Source organism: Chelonia mydas, chromosome 9, assembly GCF_015237465.2.
Source record: "Chelonia mydas isolate rCheMyd1 chromosome 9, rCheMyd1.pri.v2, whole genome shotgun sequence".
In the NCBI taxonomy this organism is placed as follows: Eukaryota; Metazoa; Chordata; order Testudines; family Cheloniidae; genus Chelonia; species Chelonia mydas.
Window position 1 is genome coordinate 64029317 of NC_057855.1, and position 22950 is coordinate 64052266.

The 22950-nt window shown below is 47.5% G+C and overlaps 1 protein-coding gene across 13 annotated transcripts in view; it reads right to left on the reverse strand.

Annotated features, from left to right (window-relative positions):
* ARL13A (ADP ribosylation factor like GTPase 13A) overlaps window positions 1-22950 on the reverse strand; it is a 44524-nt gene that overhangs the window by 12197 nt on the left and 9377 nt on the right. For 11 of the 13 annotated variants that reach the window (XM_043522223.1, XM_037908596.2, XM_037908597.2 and 8 more), the window contains 4 exons: window positions 8654-8748; window positions 4665-4735; window positions 2784-3033; window positions 965-1070 (listed from right to left, as the gene is read on the reverse strand). In XM_043522223.1, the coding sequence (XP_043378158.1) occupies window positions 965-1070; window positions 2784-3033; window positions 4665-4735; window positions 8654-8748 (522 nt within the window). Of the gene's footprint in view, window positions 1-964; window positions 1071-2783; window positions 3034-4664; window positions 4736-8653; window positions 8749-12277; window positions 12876-22950 lie in introns of those variants that run through there. The other 2 variants (XM_043522231.1, XM_043522232.1) reach the window with 2 other exon arrangements.

Sequence of the window (22950 nt, forward strand, 5' to 3'; positions counted from 1 at the left end):
GAAATTTAATGTGGATAAATATAAAGTAATGCACATTGGAAAAAATAACCCCAATTATACATACAATATGATGGGGGCTAATTTAGCTACAACTAATCAGGAGAAGGATCTTGGAGTCATCGTGGATAGTCCTCTGAAGACATCCATGCAGCATGCAGCGGCAGTCAAAAAAGCAAACAGGATGTTAGGAATCATCATCAAAAAAGGGATAGAGAATAAGACGGAGAATATCTTATTGCCCTTATATAAATCCATGGTATGCCCACATCTTGAATACTGCGTACAGATGTGGTCTCCTCATCTCAAAAAAGATATAGCGGCATTAGAAAAGATTCAGAAAAGGGCAACTAAAATGATTAGGGGTTTGGAACGAGTCCCATATGAAGAGAGATTAAAGAGGCTAGGACTTTTCAGCTTTGAAAAGAGGAGACTAAGGATATGATAGAGGTATATAAAATCATGAGTGGTGTGAAGAAAGTGAATAAGGAAAAGTTATTTACTTGTTCCCATAATATAAGAACTAGGGGCCACCAAATGAAATTAATGGGTAGCAGGTTTAAAACAAATAAAAGGAAGTTCTTCTTCACTCAGCGCAAAGTCAACCTGTGGAACTCCTTGCCTGAGGAGTTTGTGAAGGCTAGGACTATAACAGGATTTAAAAGAGAACTGGATAAATTAATGAAGGTTAAGTCCATTAATGGCTATTAGCCAGGATGGGTAAGGAAAGGTGTCCCTACTCACTGTTTGTCAGAGGGTGGAGATGGATGGCAGGAGAGAGATCATTGGATCATTACCTGTTAGGTTCACTCCCTCTGGGGCACCTGGCATTGGCCACTGTTGGTAGATAGGATACTGGGCTGGATGGACCTTTGGTCTGACCCAGTATGGCCATTCTTATGTTCTTATGAGACTGGTGAGAATGGTGCCAACTACATCAAGCTGGACAAGCCCTTCTCACACTTACGATGCGGCACAGTGACTTGTTTTCGTTCACAAGCTTCTCCAGGGACAGACATTCGATCAGCTCACATGGGAGGAGGGCATCAACCTTGTCCTGTTTATTGGCCAGCCTGGGAGTAATGAGAAGGGAGGAAAGAGAAAAAAGAATAAGACGTCACTGGCCAGCAGAGCTCCTACAGTAGCTCAGTGTTGTCCTTCTTCAGCCTCACTCCTGTGGGGAGGTGGAGCCAGGCTAGTGCTGTGGGGAGCTTGTCCAGGGTGGTTGGCATGATTTGGTAACCCTGCAGTTTGAGGTTCATTCAAAGGCAACATGGCAAATTCCAAAGACAGCCAGCGAGATTCACGTATGAGCTTGTGGGAGCTTGCAAGGGCCTGGTTCAGCCTAGACCACCACTCTGTGACCATCTGTCCCGAGCTCTGGGATGGGATCAAACAAACCCACCAAACTCAGCCACAGAAACTCAGACAAATCTGAGGCAGCAAGAAGCTTCACTTTGAGTTTGGCAGAGTCTGGCAAAAGCCCCCAAAAGTTTCCCTAGAAGCCTGGCAGGGTCAGGTTTTAGTTACACAAGCTTCTTATTGCTAGAGTGGAGGGGACCATGTGAAAGTTTGGGACCGCTGAAGCAGAGGGATGGAATCCACAGCCTCTGTCACATGGACAGGAGAACCCCCAACTGGCTCATGGTTCCGAATGAAGAACCGTGACTTGGGATAGGCTTTGTTCATCCCTAACATTCACTTCACCCCAGGCCTGCTCCTGTTTGAGTTAATGGCAAAAATTACATTCACCTCAGTGGGATCAGGACTGGCCCCTTCACCTGAGCACTGGCCCCAGCCCTGAGCCTGGGCCCTCACCCTTTCCCTATAACCCCCTGTCCTGCTCTGCCACAGCCCCCTGCTTCACAGACTAACTGCCTTGTCCCATCCACCCCGGCAGTGCAGACACCATGCCAGTGGAACACAAGGGACTGGTGGAGACACTATGAGTTGGGACTGAGGGGCTCAGTGACAAGGGCCTATTAGTTCACATGTTGCCACCACCATTTCCAGAGTGGTTCGGGATGTGCTAAGCTGAGGGAACACTAAGCCACGGTTCCAAACTGATGTGAACAGAACCGTGTGGCTGGGCTTTTCTTTCTGCATCATGTCAGCCAGGCCCAGTTAAAACTGAGAGCACAGAGAGTCCTATGGTGAGCGTCCCATCACCTCAATGTTTGGCAGAGTCTCCCAGATAAGCTGCACCTGTCTCATTCCCGAAGATAACCCATCATGCTTCAGTAACTGCTGAGTCATGTTAAAAACTCAGACACCTTAACGAGACCCAATGGCAACCAACAAGACTAAGCAGATGGACTATCTGCTCTGTGTAGGAACCCAAGAACGCTCTCCCCTCTACTCTACTCTCTCTTCACCCAGTTTAGATTGACAGCTCCATGGAGCAAGGACCTTCTCCTTTATGCACCTGCAACGTGCCAGGCACATCTCTGTGCAACATAACTAATGATCATCACTAAGGCACCCGCAGCTCTATGCTGCAGAGGACACAAGAGAAGTGCGGTCTGCAGAACTACCCTACTTTCACTCCATGCTAGTCTCTCCTGCACTGTGCTTCTTTCTAATCACCCCACCAGCCCTAATCCAAAAGGACAATCCTCTCTTAATTCAGCTTTCTCATTCGTTCCAATCCTGGGTTCCCCTCACCCATGCTGTTTCAGCACTGGGATCCCCAAATATTGCCTTTGAGGTTCCTGCCCGGATGTGCAGCAACCCCATTTACTGGAATGGCCAAGGAGCATCTCAATGCAAGGGAAAGGCAGCCTTACAGTAACAGGGGCTTCCCTGAAATCCTAGGGTGAGCCAGAACACGGCCCAAGGTCTTCCTGGCCTCTTCCATCCGCAGCACATCGCTGGAGTCCAGAACAAAGATAATCCCGTGAGTGTCACCGTAGTGATTACGCCATATGCCCCGCAACCTCTGCCCCCCGGATAGGTCGACAAGGGAGACTTCAAACCGGTCCACTCTGAGTTCTGTTTGGTTAGGCTTTGTTGTGGGGAGCACCTCACACGAGAGCACTGCAGAGAGAACAGCACCCACAGTAACACACACGCAGCCCCCAGACAAACACTGAACGTTATTTTTCCTTGTTCCCAGCTATGGTTTATAGCAAGGATCCCCTGTATTAGCATTAACCCCCTTCAGCTACATTCCTGTTCTCATTTAAGGGGATACACTGGCAATTCTGGGAAACGCCAGGATTACATTCCCTATGGACAGCTCCAGGGGGTTATTGCAGGACCTTAGCTAGCAGAGTGGTCCAGTGGTTAGGGTGCTAGCCTGGGACTCAGGAGACCCAGGTCCAATTCCTTACTCTGCCACAGATGGCTAGTGTGACCCAGGTGAGTCATTTAGTCCCTCTCTGCCTCCATTCCCCACCAGTAAAATGGGGATAACAGGATGGCCCTACCTCCCACGAGTACTGAGAGGGTAACTGCATTACAGATTGGAAGGTGCTCAGATAGCACAGTGATGGGGGCCAGATAAATACCGTAGGTAGGTTAATCCTAGGACTGTGTTCACTGTAGGCTGTGTCTGTTTCAGATCCAATTCCTATCTTAAAGTAGGTGATTAAGTGGGTCTTGGTCAGCATCATGACTTTAGGCCACTGCAGCACAAACTCCTTGCTCTGTGACACCCCTGTTCATAGATCTATCCTAAATCCTGGCAGGTTTGGCGTGGGGGGAGAGGGGAATAGCCCCACCCTGTTTCCTATTGTGCAATGGCAGGTTAGGTTAATCCTAGCAGTATATTTCTTAAAGCAATCATGACTCTGTTGATTGTTTTAGAGTAGCCAAATGGCTTGCCAGGAATCCCAGGGATTGAGGCCTGTCGATATCCCAGCCATATTTCCCACTGGCGATCTTATCCCCTAGGTTTAACCTGAGTGGCTACCCAGTACTACATTTCTGTTGCACCTGGCCGTCTAAATCCCAGTTCTGCGGAAGGGGCCATTGTATTCCAGACACTCTGCAAATCTAGACGCATCACGCTGTATGCCTGCATCCTGTGTAACAGCCTGATGCAGTGAATTCAGATCTCTGATGCTCAGCAGTGGCTTGGTCCTCAAGTCCCAAGGAGAGTGAGTGATATAGACTGTCCAAGTCTACATCCCCTATGCTGGACTCGGACAAACAATGTCAGCTACATAAAGTTACCAAACAGACATGAGAAAGTCAAACCCCCCTGCCAGAGCATAAAGACACAATTATGATCCAATTTTGACCTCACAGGATTATTACAATGCTGCCTCCTGCAGAGGATGGAGTGGAATAATTGGAAGCACGGAAAGATTTATCCCCTCAGCGATGGGGAGATTTGAAGTTATTTGCAAAGAACAATAAACTCTTTGCCTCTGGCATCTTGTCAGCTCAGCTGAGACTCAGGGTGTGACTGCAGCACAGGTAGACACAGCAGCAAAGCTGAGCTACTGCAAGTGGCAGCCCGGGCTGTGCAGCCCTGTCCGAGACCCTGGTTATGTACACAAGTTGCTAGTCCATGCTGCTGCTCGTGGCTTCAGTGCTGCTGTTATTGGAGCTAGCTAGACCAAAGCTCGCTCGGATATGTCAACACATCCGCTCTCGCCTCCGACAGCAGCATAGACATATCCCCAGACTCCAGCAGTAACTGGAGACAGCTGGCTCCTCACCTCTCTGTATCTCCATTATGAGGGAGGTTTTCCCTGTATTGTCCAGGCCAATGACAAGGAGGGTCACTTTCCTGATGAGGAAGAAAAACAAAGTTAGCCTGCACCGAGGAGATATTCTCCCTTCCAAGCAATGGGACTGTGGTCTCTGACTTGAAATGGTCATCACAGCCATCTTGTGAGCAATTATCCTAAGGGCTCATTGGGTCTAGTTCTCCCTGGTATAACTCCACTGAATTCATGGGGTTAGAGCAGGGAGGAAGCTGGCCCTTTGTGGACATAGAGTGGATAACTGAGGACAAGGGCAGGGTAAGAGAGTAACACAGAAAAGATACCCTTAGTCAAGGGGTGGACTGGACCAGCAGCTCAGCCCTGCTTTGGTGCTCCAGCCGGGGTGCTGGGTCAGGGCTGCACCACGTGGCTTGGCCCCACTCCGGCGCTTCGGCAGGGGTGCAGGGTTGGGGGCTGTACCACGCAGCTCCCAGAAGCCACGGCATGGCCCCGCTCCAGTTCCTATGCACTCCAATGGGAGCTGCAGGGGGATGCCTGCGGATGGGGCAGTGTGTAGAGCCGCCTGGCCGTGCCTCCACATAGGACCCGGAGAAGGGACATGCCACTGCTTCCGGGAGTCGCTTGAGGTAAGCGCCGCTCAGAGCCTGCACCCCCTGAGCCTCTCCCCATGCCCCAACCCCCTGCCCTGATCCCCTTCCCGCTCTCCAAATCCCTCAATCCCAACCCAGAGCACCCTCCTGCACCCCAAACCTTTCATCCCCAGCCCCACCCCAGAGCATGCACCTCCAGCTGGAACCTGCACCCCTTCCCACACCCCTGCCTCAGCTCTGATCCCCCTCCCGCCCTCCGAACCCCTTGCTCCCAGCCCACAGCACCCTCCTACACCCCAAACTCCTCATCCCCAGCCCCACCCCAGAGCCTGCACCCTCTCCCGCACCCCAACACCAATTTTGTGAGCATTCATGGCCCGCCATACAATTTCTATTCCCCAATGTGGCCCCTGGGCCAAAAAGTTTGCCCACCCCTGCCCTAGTCTGTTCCCTAGGGGCCAGCCCAGGATTGTCCCCTTCAGCAGGGTTCTCTTGGCTTGGGTTCCTTCCTTGGAGCAAGGCCTCTTGCCACTACCTGGACAGAATCCTTCCCCAGAGCCAGGGGTTTGCCTCCTGCAGCTCTCCTCTGGGGACTCATGACAGCCTAAGGCTTCCTGCCACTGCCTGGGAGTGCCCTGTTCCTTGGCACACACCTGCCAGGCCGGCCCGCACTCTGCTGGAAGTTCCTGTCTCTAGAAACCACCTCATCTGAGCTCTGGTAACCCTTTATCTGGCTCATTAGCTAATCAGCTGCCAACCAGCCACCTAGGAATGTAATTACTGCCAAGGGGTCTCGGTTGGCTTGTTCTCCCTTACAGGCCTGTCACAGGTACCTGGTCCCTGACTCCCTTGAAAGGGCCAATCCCTGTGACAGAGCCCCTCTCTCCTGGACCCTCCCCTTACACCAGTGCAGAGTCTCCATCCATCCTGAGAGAGTTGAAACAATGGCATTTATAGGAATGGGGGTAAGGACCACCAGGGCTGTGCCCTGACAAAGTTCTGTCCCCAGACATACATCACACACAGCACCCTAGGCACAGGAATGCCTGTCAGATCCACTTCTCCTCTTGTGCTGTAACCCCAAGATGCATCAATGCCACCTTGCCCCGTGATGCTGAGACCTGAGCCAACAGCCGCCTAAGCTGGGGAGCTTTATTCTTCTTTACCCATTGTCCCAACAGACAAGAAATTTCCCAAGATCTATGATGACCAAGCAATGACCTGGAGGGGGCTCAAAGGGATTCCTTGTTTTAGTACTGCCACTAATTTTGAAGGAGGTTTGGGCGATTCTCCTGCCTCTGCTCAAGCTCACCCCTTCACTTGACACTGCTAATGCCCCCTGACAGAGATTACTTATCCTTGGGGCTCAAAGATCCTGTTGAGGAGCTCAGTGTTTTCCTTACTGACCCACTAGATAGTGCCAAATGACAGATATTTTCAAAAACATTCCTACGGGAAGGAGTCCCCAGCCCTCCACATTCAATTATTGTATTAGGGACAAAGGCCTTCTTCTTCTGACCCTGCATCTTCTGCTGGCATCTGCACCTCTGCAAGGCTGCATACAAACTGTTCCTGCTGATGTGTGAGAGGGAAACATTCTGATTTGGGAGCATTTTACATCCACTTTGCACAAGTGTAAATAACTAGATAAGGTGTAAGACAAAGGAGAATCCGGCCCAAAGAATTGTCCCTCTGCTGAGCAGTAGCATGTCTGGGGCCTTGCACATAGGCTTCCCCATGGAGGAGAAAGCAGTGATGTTGAGTCTGAGTATATTTTATGTGTAACTGGTTTTATTTACACCTATATGACAGCTCTGGAACAGAAGGGCTCATGAACAGCATGCAGGCAATCCCTTCTTTCAGCAATCTCAGCCCACGACCCAATTCCTAGTTCCCAGGGAGCAACTCTGCCTCAACAATTGCCTAGTTACATGAGGGTAGAGGGCAAAGCCTCCTGCTGCCTCCACAGCTCCCCTAAAGAACCTGCAACAACAAAACTAACAATGACATCTCTTCAGAGGCTGAACATTTACTCACATGCTAAGAAAAAAAAAGGTGTAAGACTATGTGTAACCGTGCTACCTGGTGACCCCTGCTGTAGCAAAGTGCAGCTTCAAACCAGTTTGTTGGTCCAGTGGAGCTGTCTCCTTCCATGGCGAGGAGACAGGGATTTTGTTTACATGGGAAAAACAATGAATTGTATTCCTGGGGCTGGGGATACAGGGTTCATCGCAGGCTAAAGGGACACTTGTGGGACCCCTGAATTAAAATACTGGTTGCACATCATTGCATACATTTTTTTTTTTAAAAGCAAGAATCCCAGAATTCCTAATACTATCACAAAATGCAGAATTCAGCTCCCATTAAAAGTAATGGGATGAAATTGAGCAAAGGCTGAATAGCAGAGAACATATGCCAGCACTGAGGTCTATTTCTTATGGGGTGCTATTCCCCAGTGTAAATGGTGAAAACCTTATTGCTTGGTCATTTTAGCCTAAAACTAAACAAAACACTGGACAATAGACTAGTCAGAAAAACTTCAACAGAACCATTTTCCATCAGAAGATTCAATTCCATCTAAATCAAAACGCTTCACGAAATCATGTCCTGTTCACCAAAATTTCATTTCAGAGAGAAAACAAAAAATGTTCCAACAAAGACAAAACATCCCTTTCTCTCATTTTCCAAACTAAACATTTTGATTTTACATTTTTAAATTACTTTGTTTAGAATTTTTTTTATTTTATATTATAAAATAAAGTCAAAATTGACACATTTTGGATTTGGTTGAAATGAAACAGGTCAATCAACCCGAAATGAAAATTCTTCAGAATTTTCCTCTGTGGAGAATTTTAAAATTTTCAGGTTTGTTTCTATTTGAAACAACGCCAGATTTTGAAATCTTTTGTGAAATGGAATTTCTGTCCTCTGCATGCATACCATAGGGAACATGCCAGTCCAGCTCAGGAGTGAGATAGGACCTTTAAATCTTTTCCCATCTGGTTTTCAATTTAATAACATTTTCTTTATAGATTTTAACATATTTTAACATTAACACTATTTTGATGGTTAAAGCAAAGAGCTTGGAAACACAACAATGCAGCATGCTCCGTCTCTGACAATACGGACAGTCCTATGGGCTGGAGAAATGGGGCTCTCTCCCAGGTACCAGGCATCCAAAAGAGTTTATTAAACAATCACACAAAGGGCCAGCATCAGGACAAAGTTCCTCAGAGTGCATGACACGATACAGATCCCTGTTCCAGACAAAGCAAAGGGTCAGACTTCCCACCCGCCCCATCCAGAGAAGTCACTGATTCATTTCTAATGCAAAGCTGTTGGCAGTTAACATGCAAAATGTCATGAGGCAACTGGGTCCTGGGTGATTACCTGATTGGTTCCTGTATTGCCTGCAGCCATGACCAGCAGTGGGAGAGGAGCTGGAACATACTCTGTAGAGAGGGGAGAGCCCCTTGCCTCCGTACCTAGGAATAACAGAGAAAGTGAACAGCAAGCCCTCCTTACTGCTGTGCCAGCCAGCACAGCAACCAAGGGAGGAGTCGTCACTGATACAAGGACGGAACCACCAGAGACTCCAGTTCTACTGTGCTGTGCTTCATCCTCCCAGCTATAGCAATGCTCATCTATCCAGAATGACCACCCATTGGGCTGTAGATAAGGCTTTATTGGGATTTCTCAGGATCCCTAGAACCTTCCGTCTCCTGCACACAAACAGGCCTGGGCTCCCCTCTCTCTTCTGGGAAGAGTCATGCTGGTCTGAAATTCCCCTTTTCATGTGTGGGGTAGCAGAGTCGTGTTAGCCTCACTCTCCCTAAAATCTCCTGTTTCCAGCCATGTGTAAAAGGGTCAAAATGCCGCAAGAAATAGTCTGTAAGCTCTTTCAGGAAGGGATCATCTTTGTGTTGTGCGGTTGTACAGCTCCTGGTACTTGAGTGGACCCCCTAGATGCTACTGCAATGTAAAAGTAATAAATAATTGGCCTGGTTTTGCAGGCCCAAGTGGTTCAGAGCAGCCTCCAAACTTTGGGATGTTTCTCTGAACTGAACCACCAGCAGTTTGTCTATAGCCAGCCACCGCACACTGGGTGTCCACCTGAGAAGACAGGATAGTCAATATTCTAAGCCAATTCTTCAGTTAATGGAAATCTGTGACTGGGTTTTTCTTAGGGTATGTCTACACTACGAAATTAGGTCGAATTTATAGTAGTCGATTTTTTAGACAGTGATTTTATACAGTTGATTGCGTGTGTCCCCACACTATGCACTAAGCGCCTTCCTCTTCAGCGTGGGGCACGGGTCACTTGCTGGAGGATTCTCTGCACCTTGAAGTCTTTAAACCATGATTTGAGGACTTCAATAGCTCAGACATAGGTGAGAGGTTTATTGCAGGAGTAGGTGGGTGAGATTCAGTGGCCTGTATTGTGCAGGACATCAGACTAGATGATCATAATGGTCCCTTAATATCTATGAATCTATGAATGATATCACTCTCCTGAGGGTAAGACAGAGAGAGAAAGAACGGATGTTGCTTGAATGCCAGCAAACACCTGGACCACATGCTGCCATGCTTTCTTATGCAATGATTCCAGACTACGTGCTACTGGCCTGCTGTGGTAAAGTGTCCTACCATGGAGGACGCAATAAGGCTGCCCTCCCCAGAAACCTTTTGCAAAGACTTTGGGAGTACCTCCAGGACAGTTTCATTGAGATGTCCCTGGAGGATTTCCACCCCATCCCCACACACGTTAACAGACTTTTCCAGTAGCTGTACTGGCCGCGAATGCATCCCAAGTCTTCAGGGTAAATTAATCATTAAACACACTTGCTTTTAAACCGTGTATTATATTTACAAAGGTACCCTCACCAAAGCTGCCTTCTCCACCTTCAAGGTGTGGGAGCCCGGGTTAGGAGGGTATTGGCTCCAGGATGATAAACAGTTCCTGGCTGTCGGGGAGAACGGAATCTCCGCTAGCCTGGGTGAGCACTATCTTCCTAGTCCCCAAAATCCTCATTCCTGTTGCATGAGACTCCCCCCTTGCAGGAGTCCACGTACAGGGGTGGGGCAACTGTAGGGGCACCCCCTAGAATTGCATGCAGCTCATCATAGAAGCGGCATGTCTGGGGCTCTGACCCTGAGCGGGTGTTTGCCTCTTGGGTTTTTTGGTAGGCTTGCCTAAGCTACTTAAGTTTCATGTGGCACTGCTGCAGGTCCCTGTGATAGCCTCTGTCCTTCATGCCCTTGGAGATTTTTTCAAATATTTTGGCATTTCGTCTTTTGGAACGGAGTTCTGATAGCACAAATTCGTCTCCCCATACAGTGATCAGATCCAGTACCTCCTGTTCGGTCCATGCTGGAGCTCTTTTGTGATTCTGGGACTCCATGGTCACCTCTGCTGATGAGCTCGCCACACTGGCCAAACAGGAAATGAAATTCAAAAGTTCGCAGGGCTTTTCCTGTCTACCGGGCCAGTGCATCTGCTGTCCAGAGCGGTCACAATGGAGCACTGTGGGATAGCTCCTGGAGGCCAATACCGTTGAATTGTGTCCACATGAACTCAAATTCGACCTGGAGATGTCGATTTCAGCTCTAATCCCCTCGTCGGGGAGGAGTACAGAAATCAATTTTAAGAGCCCATTAAGTTGATAAAAATGGCTTTGTTATGTGGATGGGTGCAGGGTTAAATCCATCTATCGCTGCTAAATTTGACCTAAACTCGTAGTGTAGACCAGGGCTATAATGCTACCCTCTCCTGCTGCCCTTACCATTCTGCCCTCTAAGCACAGGGCCAGATTCTCAGCTGATGTTAATCAGCATAACCACACCAAAATCAATCACTGATTTCCACCAGTTTAAGAGCTGACCTGACCGGATGCTGGGACAAGCAGGGAGGTCTGGAGAATGGGGAGAGGAAAGGGCAAGAGGGAAGGGTAACATCTAAGAAAGTCAAAATTAAACTCCTGCTCTATTGCAGAATTTTAAATAAGATGTCCTGTGAGCACAGAATAACCAGATACTGATGTCCTGTGAGCACAGAATAACCAAATAACCAGAACTAGCTGCAAGTCTCTTTGTACAGTGCCTAGCACAATAGGGCCCTGCCCAATGAGTGGGCTTTCTAGGTGCTTTCACAATACAAATACAAATAATACAGACATTTCTTAATAATGATATTAACTATAATTTCTATTATATTAAATAGTTACTATAACAGTAACAACAACTCCACTGCAGCTTTGTGTGTCATTATTTTTCTTTCCTAACAAACAGCAGCTGATCAGACATTTCTCATTGGAGATGGCAAGCAGCACAAGTGAAGCAAAGCCACTCCCCCCCAACCCACTCGCTGTGACGCAGAGTAATTCCCATCACCGAACGGAGTTCTCAGTGACCTGCTGATAAGAAGCCTCAGCCACCAGATTCTAGCACCCTCAGACACCCCGAGTACCCCTCACTCCACCAAGATTACTAGGTGTATTCAGGGAGAACGGTACTACTTGGTGTAAGGACATTGAAATCTGCTCCTGGGTCCCTATGAGGATGCAGAGAAAGACAAAGGAAACTTGTTTTGGGGGGGAGAAATAATAGCTGACCTTTTCCACTCCCCTCAAGCGATGGATCTAGGGATTTTTGAGGACAGACAGGTGTAACCATTCCCCAACAACCCCTCAGTCACAATACTTCTACCTCTAACACAATGCTTCCCTAAACAACTGCCTGTTCTTGTATGGTAGAACCAGCCCTGGCTTTTGCCTCAGCCAGACTTCTGAAGTCAAATGCCACCATCTTTCCCTGAACTTTCTTTCAATGCCCAAAGAATGACTACAGACTCCCAGCACAGCCACCCAGGCCTGAAGAGAAAAAACACCCCTCTCAGCAGCACCCTGAGAATCCATGTAATATTCCTGAGCTAAGAATTCCTCAGAATTGAGCCCCAATTCCAGCCAGGAGACAAGACCATCTCATGATAAAGGAGTGCACGTCAGAGTCTCTCACCAGTTAGCCTCTGCTGTCCGGCTGCTGGTCACACTCTCCTCCTTCCTGCAGCATTCAACTAAATCTAATCTGGATTTAAACTAGTCACTACATGTTGCCTTCTTAATCTCAGGATGGGTTCAGACCAGGCGGTCTGTGCATTATGGGAAACGTAGTTCTGAAGGCTTTGCCTCTCCCATTGCATTTTACAAGGCTGGAGGGAGAGTTGCTTTATCCACAAGGCCATGTGTATGACCACTGAATAAAGCAACAATCAGGTCCATCTCTGTTTTTAAATGGCTTGGAGAAATGGAGCAGTCGGATTGGCCACCACAGTTTTCCAACAAAGATAGTATCTGCTGTAACAGATCACCCATTGGCCTAATCTCCCAATTACTATTCATACCCTGTAGCACCTGCAAAGAGCAACAGTCATTCACTGCTCATGTGGCATCCTTTCTTGGGGAGAGATGCCTTTGCTGCTCCCCCACTTTTTAAACATAAGTTATAACTGACTCTTGTGAATCCACTAGTATTTGCTTTTATTTAATACCTTTATAAGGCACCTACTGGGCAACATCTGAACACTCTATGATAAAGTCAGACATATTACTCAACTCAGATCTACCAGCTCGAATAGACCACCAGCCAGAAGCAAAGGACCCAGGACAGGGGAAAACCCAGGAGCCCACAGGCAAATGCAAGGAAACAGTTCCCAAGTGATATCAAAAAATTAAGGAAAATGGGTTATGTATTAATCAGTGAAGGGAGCCCAAAATACAGCAAAGGCTGTATGGTAGAACCCAGTCTACCCAAAACACATGGCCTTACAGCATGTTCTGAAAGCAGCCAGCGAAAGTGTGTCACCCAGAGAATAGGGTGAGGCTGATCACATGGTTGGAACATGCAGGCCAGTAAGTATAAAACCTTGGAGAGAAACTGTTCAAACTCACCGCGGCAAAGAAGAAATGGCTACTTAGATGGAATCAGATGGGGGAAGGAGGCTGGATAGTGCAGGTGAGCGATAACTAGGTCATAAGCAGCCTAAGCTTGAAATGACCATTTAAAAACAGAGATGGACCTGATTGTTGCTTTATTCAGTGGTCATACACATGGCCTTGTGGATAAAGCAACTCTCCCTCCAGCCTTGTAAAATGCAATGGGAGAGGCAAAGCCTTCAGAACTACGTTTCCCATAATGCACAGACCGCCTGGTCTGAACCCATCCTGAGATTAAGAAGGCTACATGTAGTGACTAGTTTAAATTCAGATTAGATTTAGTTGAATGCTGCAGGAAGGAGGAGAGTGTGACCAAAGTTGTTACCATCTGGCTGCTGCTGTTCAGTGGCCTGTGTAAAATGAACCTGGCAGGTAGGAGTGCAGTTCTTACTGGGTGCGTGTAGGGGTCACACCACCATCATAGATGGCACGAGTTGGCAACCTCATCTGGTGCCCAACCAGAGGCCAGCGATTGAATGGCCATGGAGCCTGAACTATGTCTGAGACCCTTTGGCTGTGCAGTGCGGGGAGGCTTATGCAGCCGTTACTTTTCCTGCATGTGTTCTGTGGATAAATGGACTATTTCCGGCTGTACCACCGCCGATCTGGCACTTTCCACTGGATGCTTTTTGAAATGATTAAAGCAATTTACTACCCAGCTAGGTGCAGCAGGGTCAGCAAGAGAAGCTGATGTTCCCCCATTTCAGAAGGAAACCAGGGAACACTGATGGGAATCCAGATCTGCAAACCTGACACAGGAAGTGGGAAGAAAGTGCTGAGAAGGGAAAGGGCTGTTTAGGGGCAATCAGCCCATTAAATTGGCTACAATCCTTGGACTACATTACTAACTGCATAGATGGAGGGTAACCAGATCTTCAGGCTCCATGGGATACTGCACACCTATGCACCAGACTTGTTCACAATGCATTTAAAAGCACAGGAGGATGTGGGTTGAAAGCTGTTTTCTAGGAATAGGAAGCACAGTGCGATGGGGCTGGCAGGTGTGATAAACAGGAGGGGCTGCTTGTTCCTAACTCCCAGCCTCTTATTTCTCCCCAGCAGGTTTCCTTTTGCCACACAGCCCTGCTTCCTGCCCCTAAAACTATTATTCCCTCTACAGACAAAGGACTAGAGAAGGCTCTAAGCTGCAATTTTCCCAGTAGCTCAATTGTTTGACAGGAGGGAGGGCACCAGGGATGAGGATGCAGCAAAGGGAGAGGACAGCATGAGCAAACTGAAAGGGATTTGGACAGATTAATCTGTGGGCTGGATACATGGCTCCTACAGTGCAGCGTCTGGAAGCGGACAAATAGAATCAAGCAGAACACAGAGCAGGAGACATGAAGGGGCACTGCGGAGAGAGGGGCAATATTAATTAGAAATCATGTGAAGGCCATTCAGCCCAAGATGTGACTGACTGCACGATATACAGGGCTATGGGAGTCTAGAGGCGATGGGGAAGTACCAAAGACCCCACTGTCATCTGGAATATCATGAGTATTCCTGGTGCCATTTTGTGTTAGGGAGGATATTGCTGGGACCAAAGAGGGGCCACTGAACGTGTAGGGTTAGGGGGATGTAAATGATAGAGATCTGCCAAAAACCAGATGGATAGAAGAAGGGTCATCTTGTAGAGAGCAGGGAAGGGATCAGAATGATACACATAAGCGGTTTAAAGACAGCAATGCTATTTTGAACTGCTGAGTTCAGCAGAGGTGGAGGGCATGGACGGTGAGGAGCATGCATCGTGTACACCATGGCATGCAAATTTTGATTTCCAGGGGGCAACCCATCCTGTGGCACCTGCCAGCTCTCTTATCTTCTTGCCTCTTATGAATACCTTGATGGTTTTCAAGCTGCTCTGATATTGGTAAATTAATAGCAATTGGCCAGATCTGTAGCTGGTGTAATCAGCATAGCCCCAGTGAAATCCATGGAGCAACACTGATTTACTCCAGCTGAGGATATAGCCCAATAATTCTTAGCACTTAGGGTTTTTGCTTTTCATCCAAAGATCTCATCACAGTGCATGACGCTAACCAGGCAAGATCCCTGCCTTAAGGGGTTTACTTACTAAAACAGATGGTTAAAATGAGAAATAGGCCAACAGAACCAGGGGAAAGGGGAAATACATCACAGTTCAGGGCAACTGCACCAGTATTTCCCCCCAGTGCTCTAGCAATGACACCCTCTGTCAGGCTTCCAGCTCCCCAGCCGTCACCTCTCTGGGGTGGAGACCCAAATCTCTCTCCTTTCTGACCTTGGTATTTCCAGGCTGCAGAGTTCCCTGCCTTCACTGTGTTAGCCCAGCAAAAGACAATCTGAGCAGATGTGCTTGCTTTCTCTTCCAAAACACTTAACAGTGCAGCTGCCCACAGTTATAGCTACCTACCATACGACACTTCCTGTGCAAGCCTCTTTTATTCTCTGAAGGTAAAAAGCACGACAGAGAAAACATACCCAAAACAGAAAAAGAACCTGCACACCAGCTAATAAGCTTACCAGAGATCACCCCAACCCAAACAGGGGTTCTGGCAGGAGCACCCCACTGAAAGAGTATCCTTGTAGTTTCAAGTTCCGCTTCAGCTCAGAACAATCACAGTCTTTTGGGGTCTCAGTAGGCCCAATCTTTCCATCACTTCACTAAATATTGAGGCCCGCTGTGGACCGGGGTCCTGTCCATTTGCTGGATCAGGAAGAACCAGTTTAAAACCAGGTTCTTTATCCAAAAATGCTTTGTCTGTTGGTCCCTGGACTCCCTCCACCTCTGAACCAGTATACATGTATCTTTCCATGGGTGACTTCAAAGGACTGATAACCAGAGGAATTACATTAGCATCCCCCTCCTCCTAGAGAAGTTACATACAAAACACATACACTAATCGCATTTTTAATACAAATGGACCCTAAAAGTATTAACCCTAATTCAATAAGGTTTAACTTAATTCGGTAAAATTCATTCAGGATATGGGAGGAAATGATCAGTCTGTCACAGCTGCTCTGGGAAATTATCAGTGTTTGTGATCATGTGGGCTGATCCATTGGAGTCCTCACTCCATTGTTTCCTTAGGGCTGATCCTGGGGAGGAATCTGTAGAATGGCTTTGGAACTAATGAGCAGACTGCAGGCAAGGACAAGGAGAGGACTAGCTAGAATCTGAGAACAGATTTCAGACTGCTAGTAGTGATCCAGGTAGCATTGTCTGACATCAGTGAGGCAAGCAGAGCAGGCACAGAAAAAGTTATTGTTAATTAATATTTAATGCCAACATTGTATTCAGCACAGAAAACGTGGACATAAAGAACCTCAGACACAGCTAACGGAGCACAGTGGAAATCCAGAGTTGAAGAGTTTAGAGATTTGTTGTTTCCATATTTCTAACAAACTCTCTTAAGCACTGCAGGAATTGGGACAAACTTCCAGAGATATGAGGCAGTGACACACACTCACCAGCTCTAGAGGGAGAAGAGCAGATTTTGGGGAGGAAACGACAACACTTGGGACTCAGAACAGGGACTCTAGGAAATTGTGCAGGAGGGCCACCAGGGCAGGTAAGTGATAATGGGGCTAAGTGATAATGGGACTAAGTAGGGATTAGTGGTGAAGGCTGGGGGCCTATCTTCAGTCTCTTTTCAGCAAGCTGGCCTCTGCACAAAGAAATACATTTCAGCCTGTCCCTTATTAATCAAAGCTCAGAACAGGCATTGTTCCTTTGTAAACAACCCCCCTGTTCAACAGATATATGTTTCTTGCTTGCTACATATGGTCAGCTTTATCCCTTGACCACTAATCTGCAAATTGTATGTAACTCATTATACATTGGGTGTGTTGCAGGGTCCCCAGCATCCTTCCTCTCACACACCTTGCTGTGCGCCCCTGTTTAATGGGTCAGGAGTCTAGATCATGTACATGTAGTGAGTGGGTAGGTGGTTAATAAGGAACACAGGCAGTTTCCAACAGGATGTTGCTGCTGAATAGCGCTCATATACACACACTCTTTGGTTGAGTAAACATCCACTAGAAACTCCTGCTGCTTCTTTCATGTAGCTCCTGGAGAAGGGACAGTGTAGTCACCAACCAGGGGAAATGTGATGCCCTCCCCCACTTGTTGACTCTGCTCCAGCCCAGAGGGGGGGATAAGGCTGTGGCTGAAAGCCTGCTGCGCTACAGTTCATGGGCTAGGTGGTGTCAGCACTTCCACTGTGAGAACTACCCTTCTGAGAGGGCAATAACCCATCACTTAGGGCTAAGACTTGGCTGCAAGGATGTATAGCCAATGTGCTGGATATTGTCATTTGCCTGCATCCTCCAGGCCCCTCTGACAGCCCTCAGGACCTTCCTCACACAGCCCCACTTCACAGTGCTCCTCTCGGGCAGAGGGAGGTTTGAACCCCTCACTGCTTCTCCTCGGGTCTGCCAGGAGGATGGTGAGTGAGCAATGCTAGGGAGAACCTCCCACTTTCCCTGAGCTGTTCATTGGACTCCCCTCAATTAACACTACGGATCAGGTAAGTCCATAAAAGCAGTTTCCAAATGGAATTCAAAGTTCAGCTGCCATTACTTAACTTCTCCTAGCAGTGGGCCTCTCGCTAGCACAGACGGCTTGTTTTGGACTGCCTGGACCGCCACAGGTGCACCAGCACAGGAGGATGAGAGGACTAAACTGAATCAAAGCCCTGATCTCATTTTAAAATAGTTTATCTGAATAAAAACCCTGATCAAAATAATTAATAGTTTCTCCTTCTCTAGTCCCTTCTCTCCAAGGACAGCAACGTGCTTTACAGATGTTTGTCTATTTAGCCTCACCTCACACCAGCTTGGCGAGAGGGAGGAGTAGAACCTTCTTGGGAAAAGGGGGCTACAGAACTTGGCACCCTGATTTTCAGAAGTTACCACTGAGTTCAGGTGCCTCGTTTTGCGACCGCTTGGGTCTGACTGTCAAAGGGGCTGAGAGTGCCTGCCACTCCCACTGACATGAAGTGCTGTGCATGGTTTGCAGTGTTTTTAAAAGTCAGGCAGAAGGTATCAAGTTAGGCCCCATCAAACCAAAGCACCTCGTTAGTGGCCTCTTTTAAAAGTTCCAGAGTAGCAGCCGTGTTAGTCTGTATCCGCAAAAGAAAAGGAGGACTTGTGGCACCTTAGAGACTAACAAATCTATTTGAGCATAAGCTTTCATGAGCTACAGCTCACTTCATCCGATGCATTCAGTGGAAAATACAGTGGGGAGATTTATATACATAGAGAACATGAAACGATGGGTGTTACCGTACACACTGTAATGAGACTGATCACTTAAGGTGAGCTATTACCAGCAGGAGAGCTGGGGTGGGTGGCGGGGGAGGGGGGAAATCTTTTGTAGTGATAATCAAGGTGGACCATTTCCAGCAATTGACAAGAAGGTCTGAGGAACAGTGGCCGGTGCAGGGGGAGGGGGGGGGAATAAACATGGGGAAATAGTTTTACTTTGTGTAATGACCCATCCACTGCCAGTCTTTATTCAAGCCTAAGTTAATTGTATCCAGTTTGCAAATTAATTCCAATTCAGCAGTCTCTAATTGGAGTCTGTTTTTGAAGTTTTTTTGTTGAAGAATTGCAACTTTTAGGTCTGTAATCGAGTGAACAAAGAGATTGAAGTGTTCTCCGACTGGTTTTTGAATGTTACAAGCCGTCAGGAACAGTATCCCCGATAATGTCACGGCAAACCTGGTGGCTGAACTTTGTGACTTTGTCCTCACCCATAACTATTTCACATTTGGGGACAATGTATACCTTCAAATCAGAGGCACTGCTATGGGTACCCGCATGGCCCCACAGTATGCCAACATTTTTATGGCTCACTTAGAACAACACTTCCTCAGCTCTCGTCCCCTAATGTCCCTACTCTACTTGCGCTACATTGATGACATCTTCATCTGGACCCACGGAAAAGAAGCCCTTGAGGAATTCCACCATGATTTCAACAATTTCCATTCCACCATCAACCTCAGCCTGGACCAGTCCACACAAGAGATCCACTTCCTGGACACTACGGTGCTAATAAGCAATGGTCACATAAACACCACCCTATACCGGAAACCTACTGACCGCTATGCCTACCTACATGCCTCCAGCTTTCATCCAGACCACACCACACGATCCATTGTCTACAGCCAAGCTCTACGATACAACCGCATTTGCTCCAACCCCTCAGACAGAGACAAACACCTACAGGATCTCTATCAAGCATTCTTACAACTACAATACCCACCTGCTGAAGTTAAGAAACAGATTGACAGAGCCAGAAGAGTACCCAGAAGTCACCTACTACAGGACAGGCCCAACAAAGAAAATAACAGAACGCCACTAGCCATCACCTTCAGCCCCCAACTGAAACCTCTCCAACACATCATCAAGGATCTACAACCTATCCTGAAGGACGACCCATCACTCTCACAGATCTTGGGAGACAGGCCAGTCCTTGCTTACAGACAGCCCCCTAACTTGAAGCAAATACTCACCAGCAACCACACAACAGAAAGCTGTGGCTCTCAAAAGCTTATGCTCAAATAAATTTGTTAGTCTCTAAGGTGCCACAAGTACTCCTTTTCTTTTAAAAGTGTGGCTGCAGGCGACTTGCCTAAGCCTCCCTAAGCTTTTGTAGGAGTGTGCACATACATGCATGCCTGCAGTGGGAAATTCATGGCAAAATACACCACTTCTGTCTCAAGATAATGTGAGGTGAACCATTCCAGGCTCTCCCTTCTGGCTCACTTGGTGGATAAGCCTCCTACACACCACAAAGGGCCAGCGTGTCTTGGCTGCAACGTTCATTGAATTGAGCACAAGCCCGACAGTGGGGTTCAACAGTAATATGCTAAGTTTGCTCTTGTGTCTGACCACCAGCAACCAAACAGAGCAGAGCAATTATGGCAAAGGAGATGTTTAAAAAACACCCAAAACACTCATTGAACTAAGTAACACTCTCCCTTCCTGTATTGTCTACAGAGCAGTCAAGATTTCAGCCAGGGAAGCACCAGATAGGCCTGCTTGCAAACTCCCAGGCTAAGTGTTAAGCGCTTCTGGGTCAGGCAGCCTTTTTCAGTGTTAACAATTTTACCTAACCTAGACTTACAAATATTGGTACAGACTGTCGTATGCCAAGAGATAGTGCTCTTTACAGTGTAACAGTAGAGGCGTGCAAAGGAAAGAAGGCAGACCACATTATCTAAAAATCCAACAAAACTTTTATCGTGAATGGAGACCTCCCACAGCAGCAGCAGCCTCCCATAGAGCTGGTGATAGGTGGTGTGACCCACTACAAGAACATTTTATTTTAATTCCCTTAGCCTCTCTCTCTCAAACCACAGCCACCTGTAACCCAGGGAAGGTGAAGCCAATCACAATAGGAACTAACCACAGACACAACCCATTTGCCTGAGTTGTCAGAGGAGCTCCCATTGACCACAGAGACTGTCCAGTTTGGCCAATGTACATGGCAGAGGGGCATTGCTGGCACATGATGGCATATATCACATATATCAGCAGCACATCTACCAATATGATATATGCCATCATGTGCCAGCAATGCTCCCCTGCCATGTACATTGGCCAAACCGGCCAGTCTCTACGCAAAAGAATAAATATCTATGATTCTAAAAATGGACACAAATCAGACATCAAGAATTGTAACATTCAAAAACCAGTAGGAAAACACTTCAATCTTCCTGGACACTCAAAAACAGACTTAAAAGTGGCAATTCTTCAAAAAAAAAAAACTTCAAAAACAGACTTCAACGAGAAACTGCAGAACCGGAATTAATTTGCAAACTGGACACCATCAAATTAGGCCTGAATAAAGACTGGGAGTGGATGGGTCACTACAAAAAGTAATTTTCCCTCTGCTGATACTCACACCTTCTTGTCAACTGTTGAGAATAGACCACTTCCACCTTAATTGAACTGGCCTTGTTAGCACTGACCCCCCACTTGGTAAAGCAACTTCCATCTTTTCATGTGCTGTGATATATATACTGCTTACTGTATTTTTCACTCCATGCATCTGATGAAGTGGGTTTTAGCCCACGAAAGCTTATGCCCAAATAAATTTGTTAGTCTCTAAGGTGCCACAAGGACGTCTCAAAAATAATGAGACAGACTTCTAAAAATCTCATGATTTTTAAAGCCAAATAAAGCACACTGTTTTGTACCCATCTCTTGACTTTTTTTTACCTTCAGGGAAGCTACTGCTGCCTATCCCCAGTTTGCATGGGATCATCTCGGGATCAAAATGCAACCTTAAATACATTCACATGCTCATAGAAACACATACACAGGTCTCCCTGACTGCTGCTTGGAGGGAACACCACTTACACACTCATATCCCATAGGCACAGGGACCTGCCATGTTATCCCTCTCTAGCTCCTTTTCAAGGAGACAAGACAGGCAGCTGCCCCACCCATTCTCCTGCAGGCCCCCACAACATGTCCCCCACATTCATGTTCCCCTCCAGTCTCCTGCCCATCACAGTCTCCTCCTGCTCCCCTCTGTCTGCTACTTGCATCCCCCCTACCCACTTGTCCCCTCATTATTTACTGTCCTGTTTCTCAGCACTCTTGCCCCACCTGCTGTACCCAGAGCCCCATTCCCAGCACTTCTATGTCCTCCTGTCCCCTGCCAGACCCACACACAGTGACAAAAGGGCCACCATTTCCCCTCAGAACGGCCTGTGGCTTCTGTCGAGTAATGGAAGATGGTGGCCATATTTAATAAGGACAAGCCTTCCCAAGATTGAAGGCAGATACCAGCAATTCACGGGAACCCTTAACTCCTCCCCCTGCATTTTTCCGAGACTCACAATAAAAATCAGAGAGTTGGCAAAACTGCATCAGTGACCCTAAAATTCCAGGGCCAAATCCTAATCCATTGAAGTCAATGGGCATTTTGTTACTGGCCTGAATTCGGCTCATTGCTTCAGTCTATGTCAGGGTACACAGTCAAACGTCCTGGCCTTGGGATAAACACCTCAGCCCAGCTTTGGTTTCAACAGGGCGTAGCTATTCGTGACCAGATTCTGCTCTCAGCTACCCCAGCGTAAGCCCGGAGTAACTGGAGGGAAGCCAGTGAAGTTATTCCCGATTTACTTTGAAGTGGGCGAGAGCTGAATCTCTCCCTCAGCCTCCAGAGAGAGGCCTCTGGGCTTCAACTCTCTTCTATTGTAGGAGCACTTCCAGGTTTCCCTGGTTACCGTTGCCAGGTGAGACTGGGAGGTAGAATTTAGTCCCCAGGTTGATAACAGAAGACATTCTCCATTAGGGCTGCTAACAAGCTACACAGTGACCAAGAATCTAGTGTGGCTGCCCGTGGGCTTCTCCCCCTTGTCATTGCCAACTGTGTGATAGATTCAGAGGCAGGCGAAGGAGCATGCTGGCATTGGAAACTTCAGGAGCTGTTTAAACTCCCAGCCCACAAGTCCCTTAAGACTCAGCACATATTTTAAAAATCTTGGTGTACATCGCTGCATTCCCTGAGGTTCTGTGAACAAGGACGGCTGTGACATCCTTAGAACTGAAAAGGAGCCGTGAGGATGGGGAGGCACTGGCAATTCACTCTTACAGGGATTGCCTAAGAACTGTGAGTATGAGCGAGGATGGGCTAGATTTGCTGTTATCTGGGATCCATGAAAACTGGCTAGGACTAGCCCAACTTGGTGGGAATTT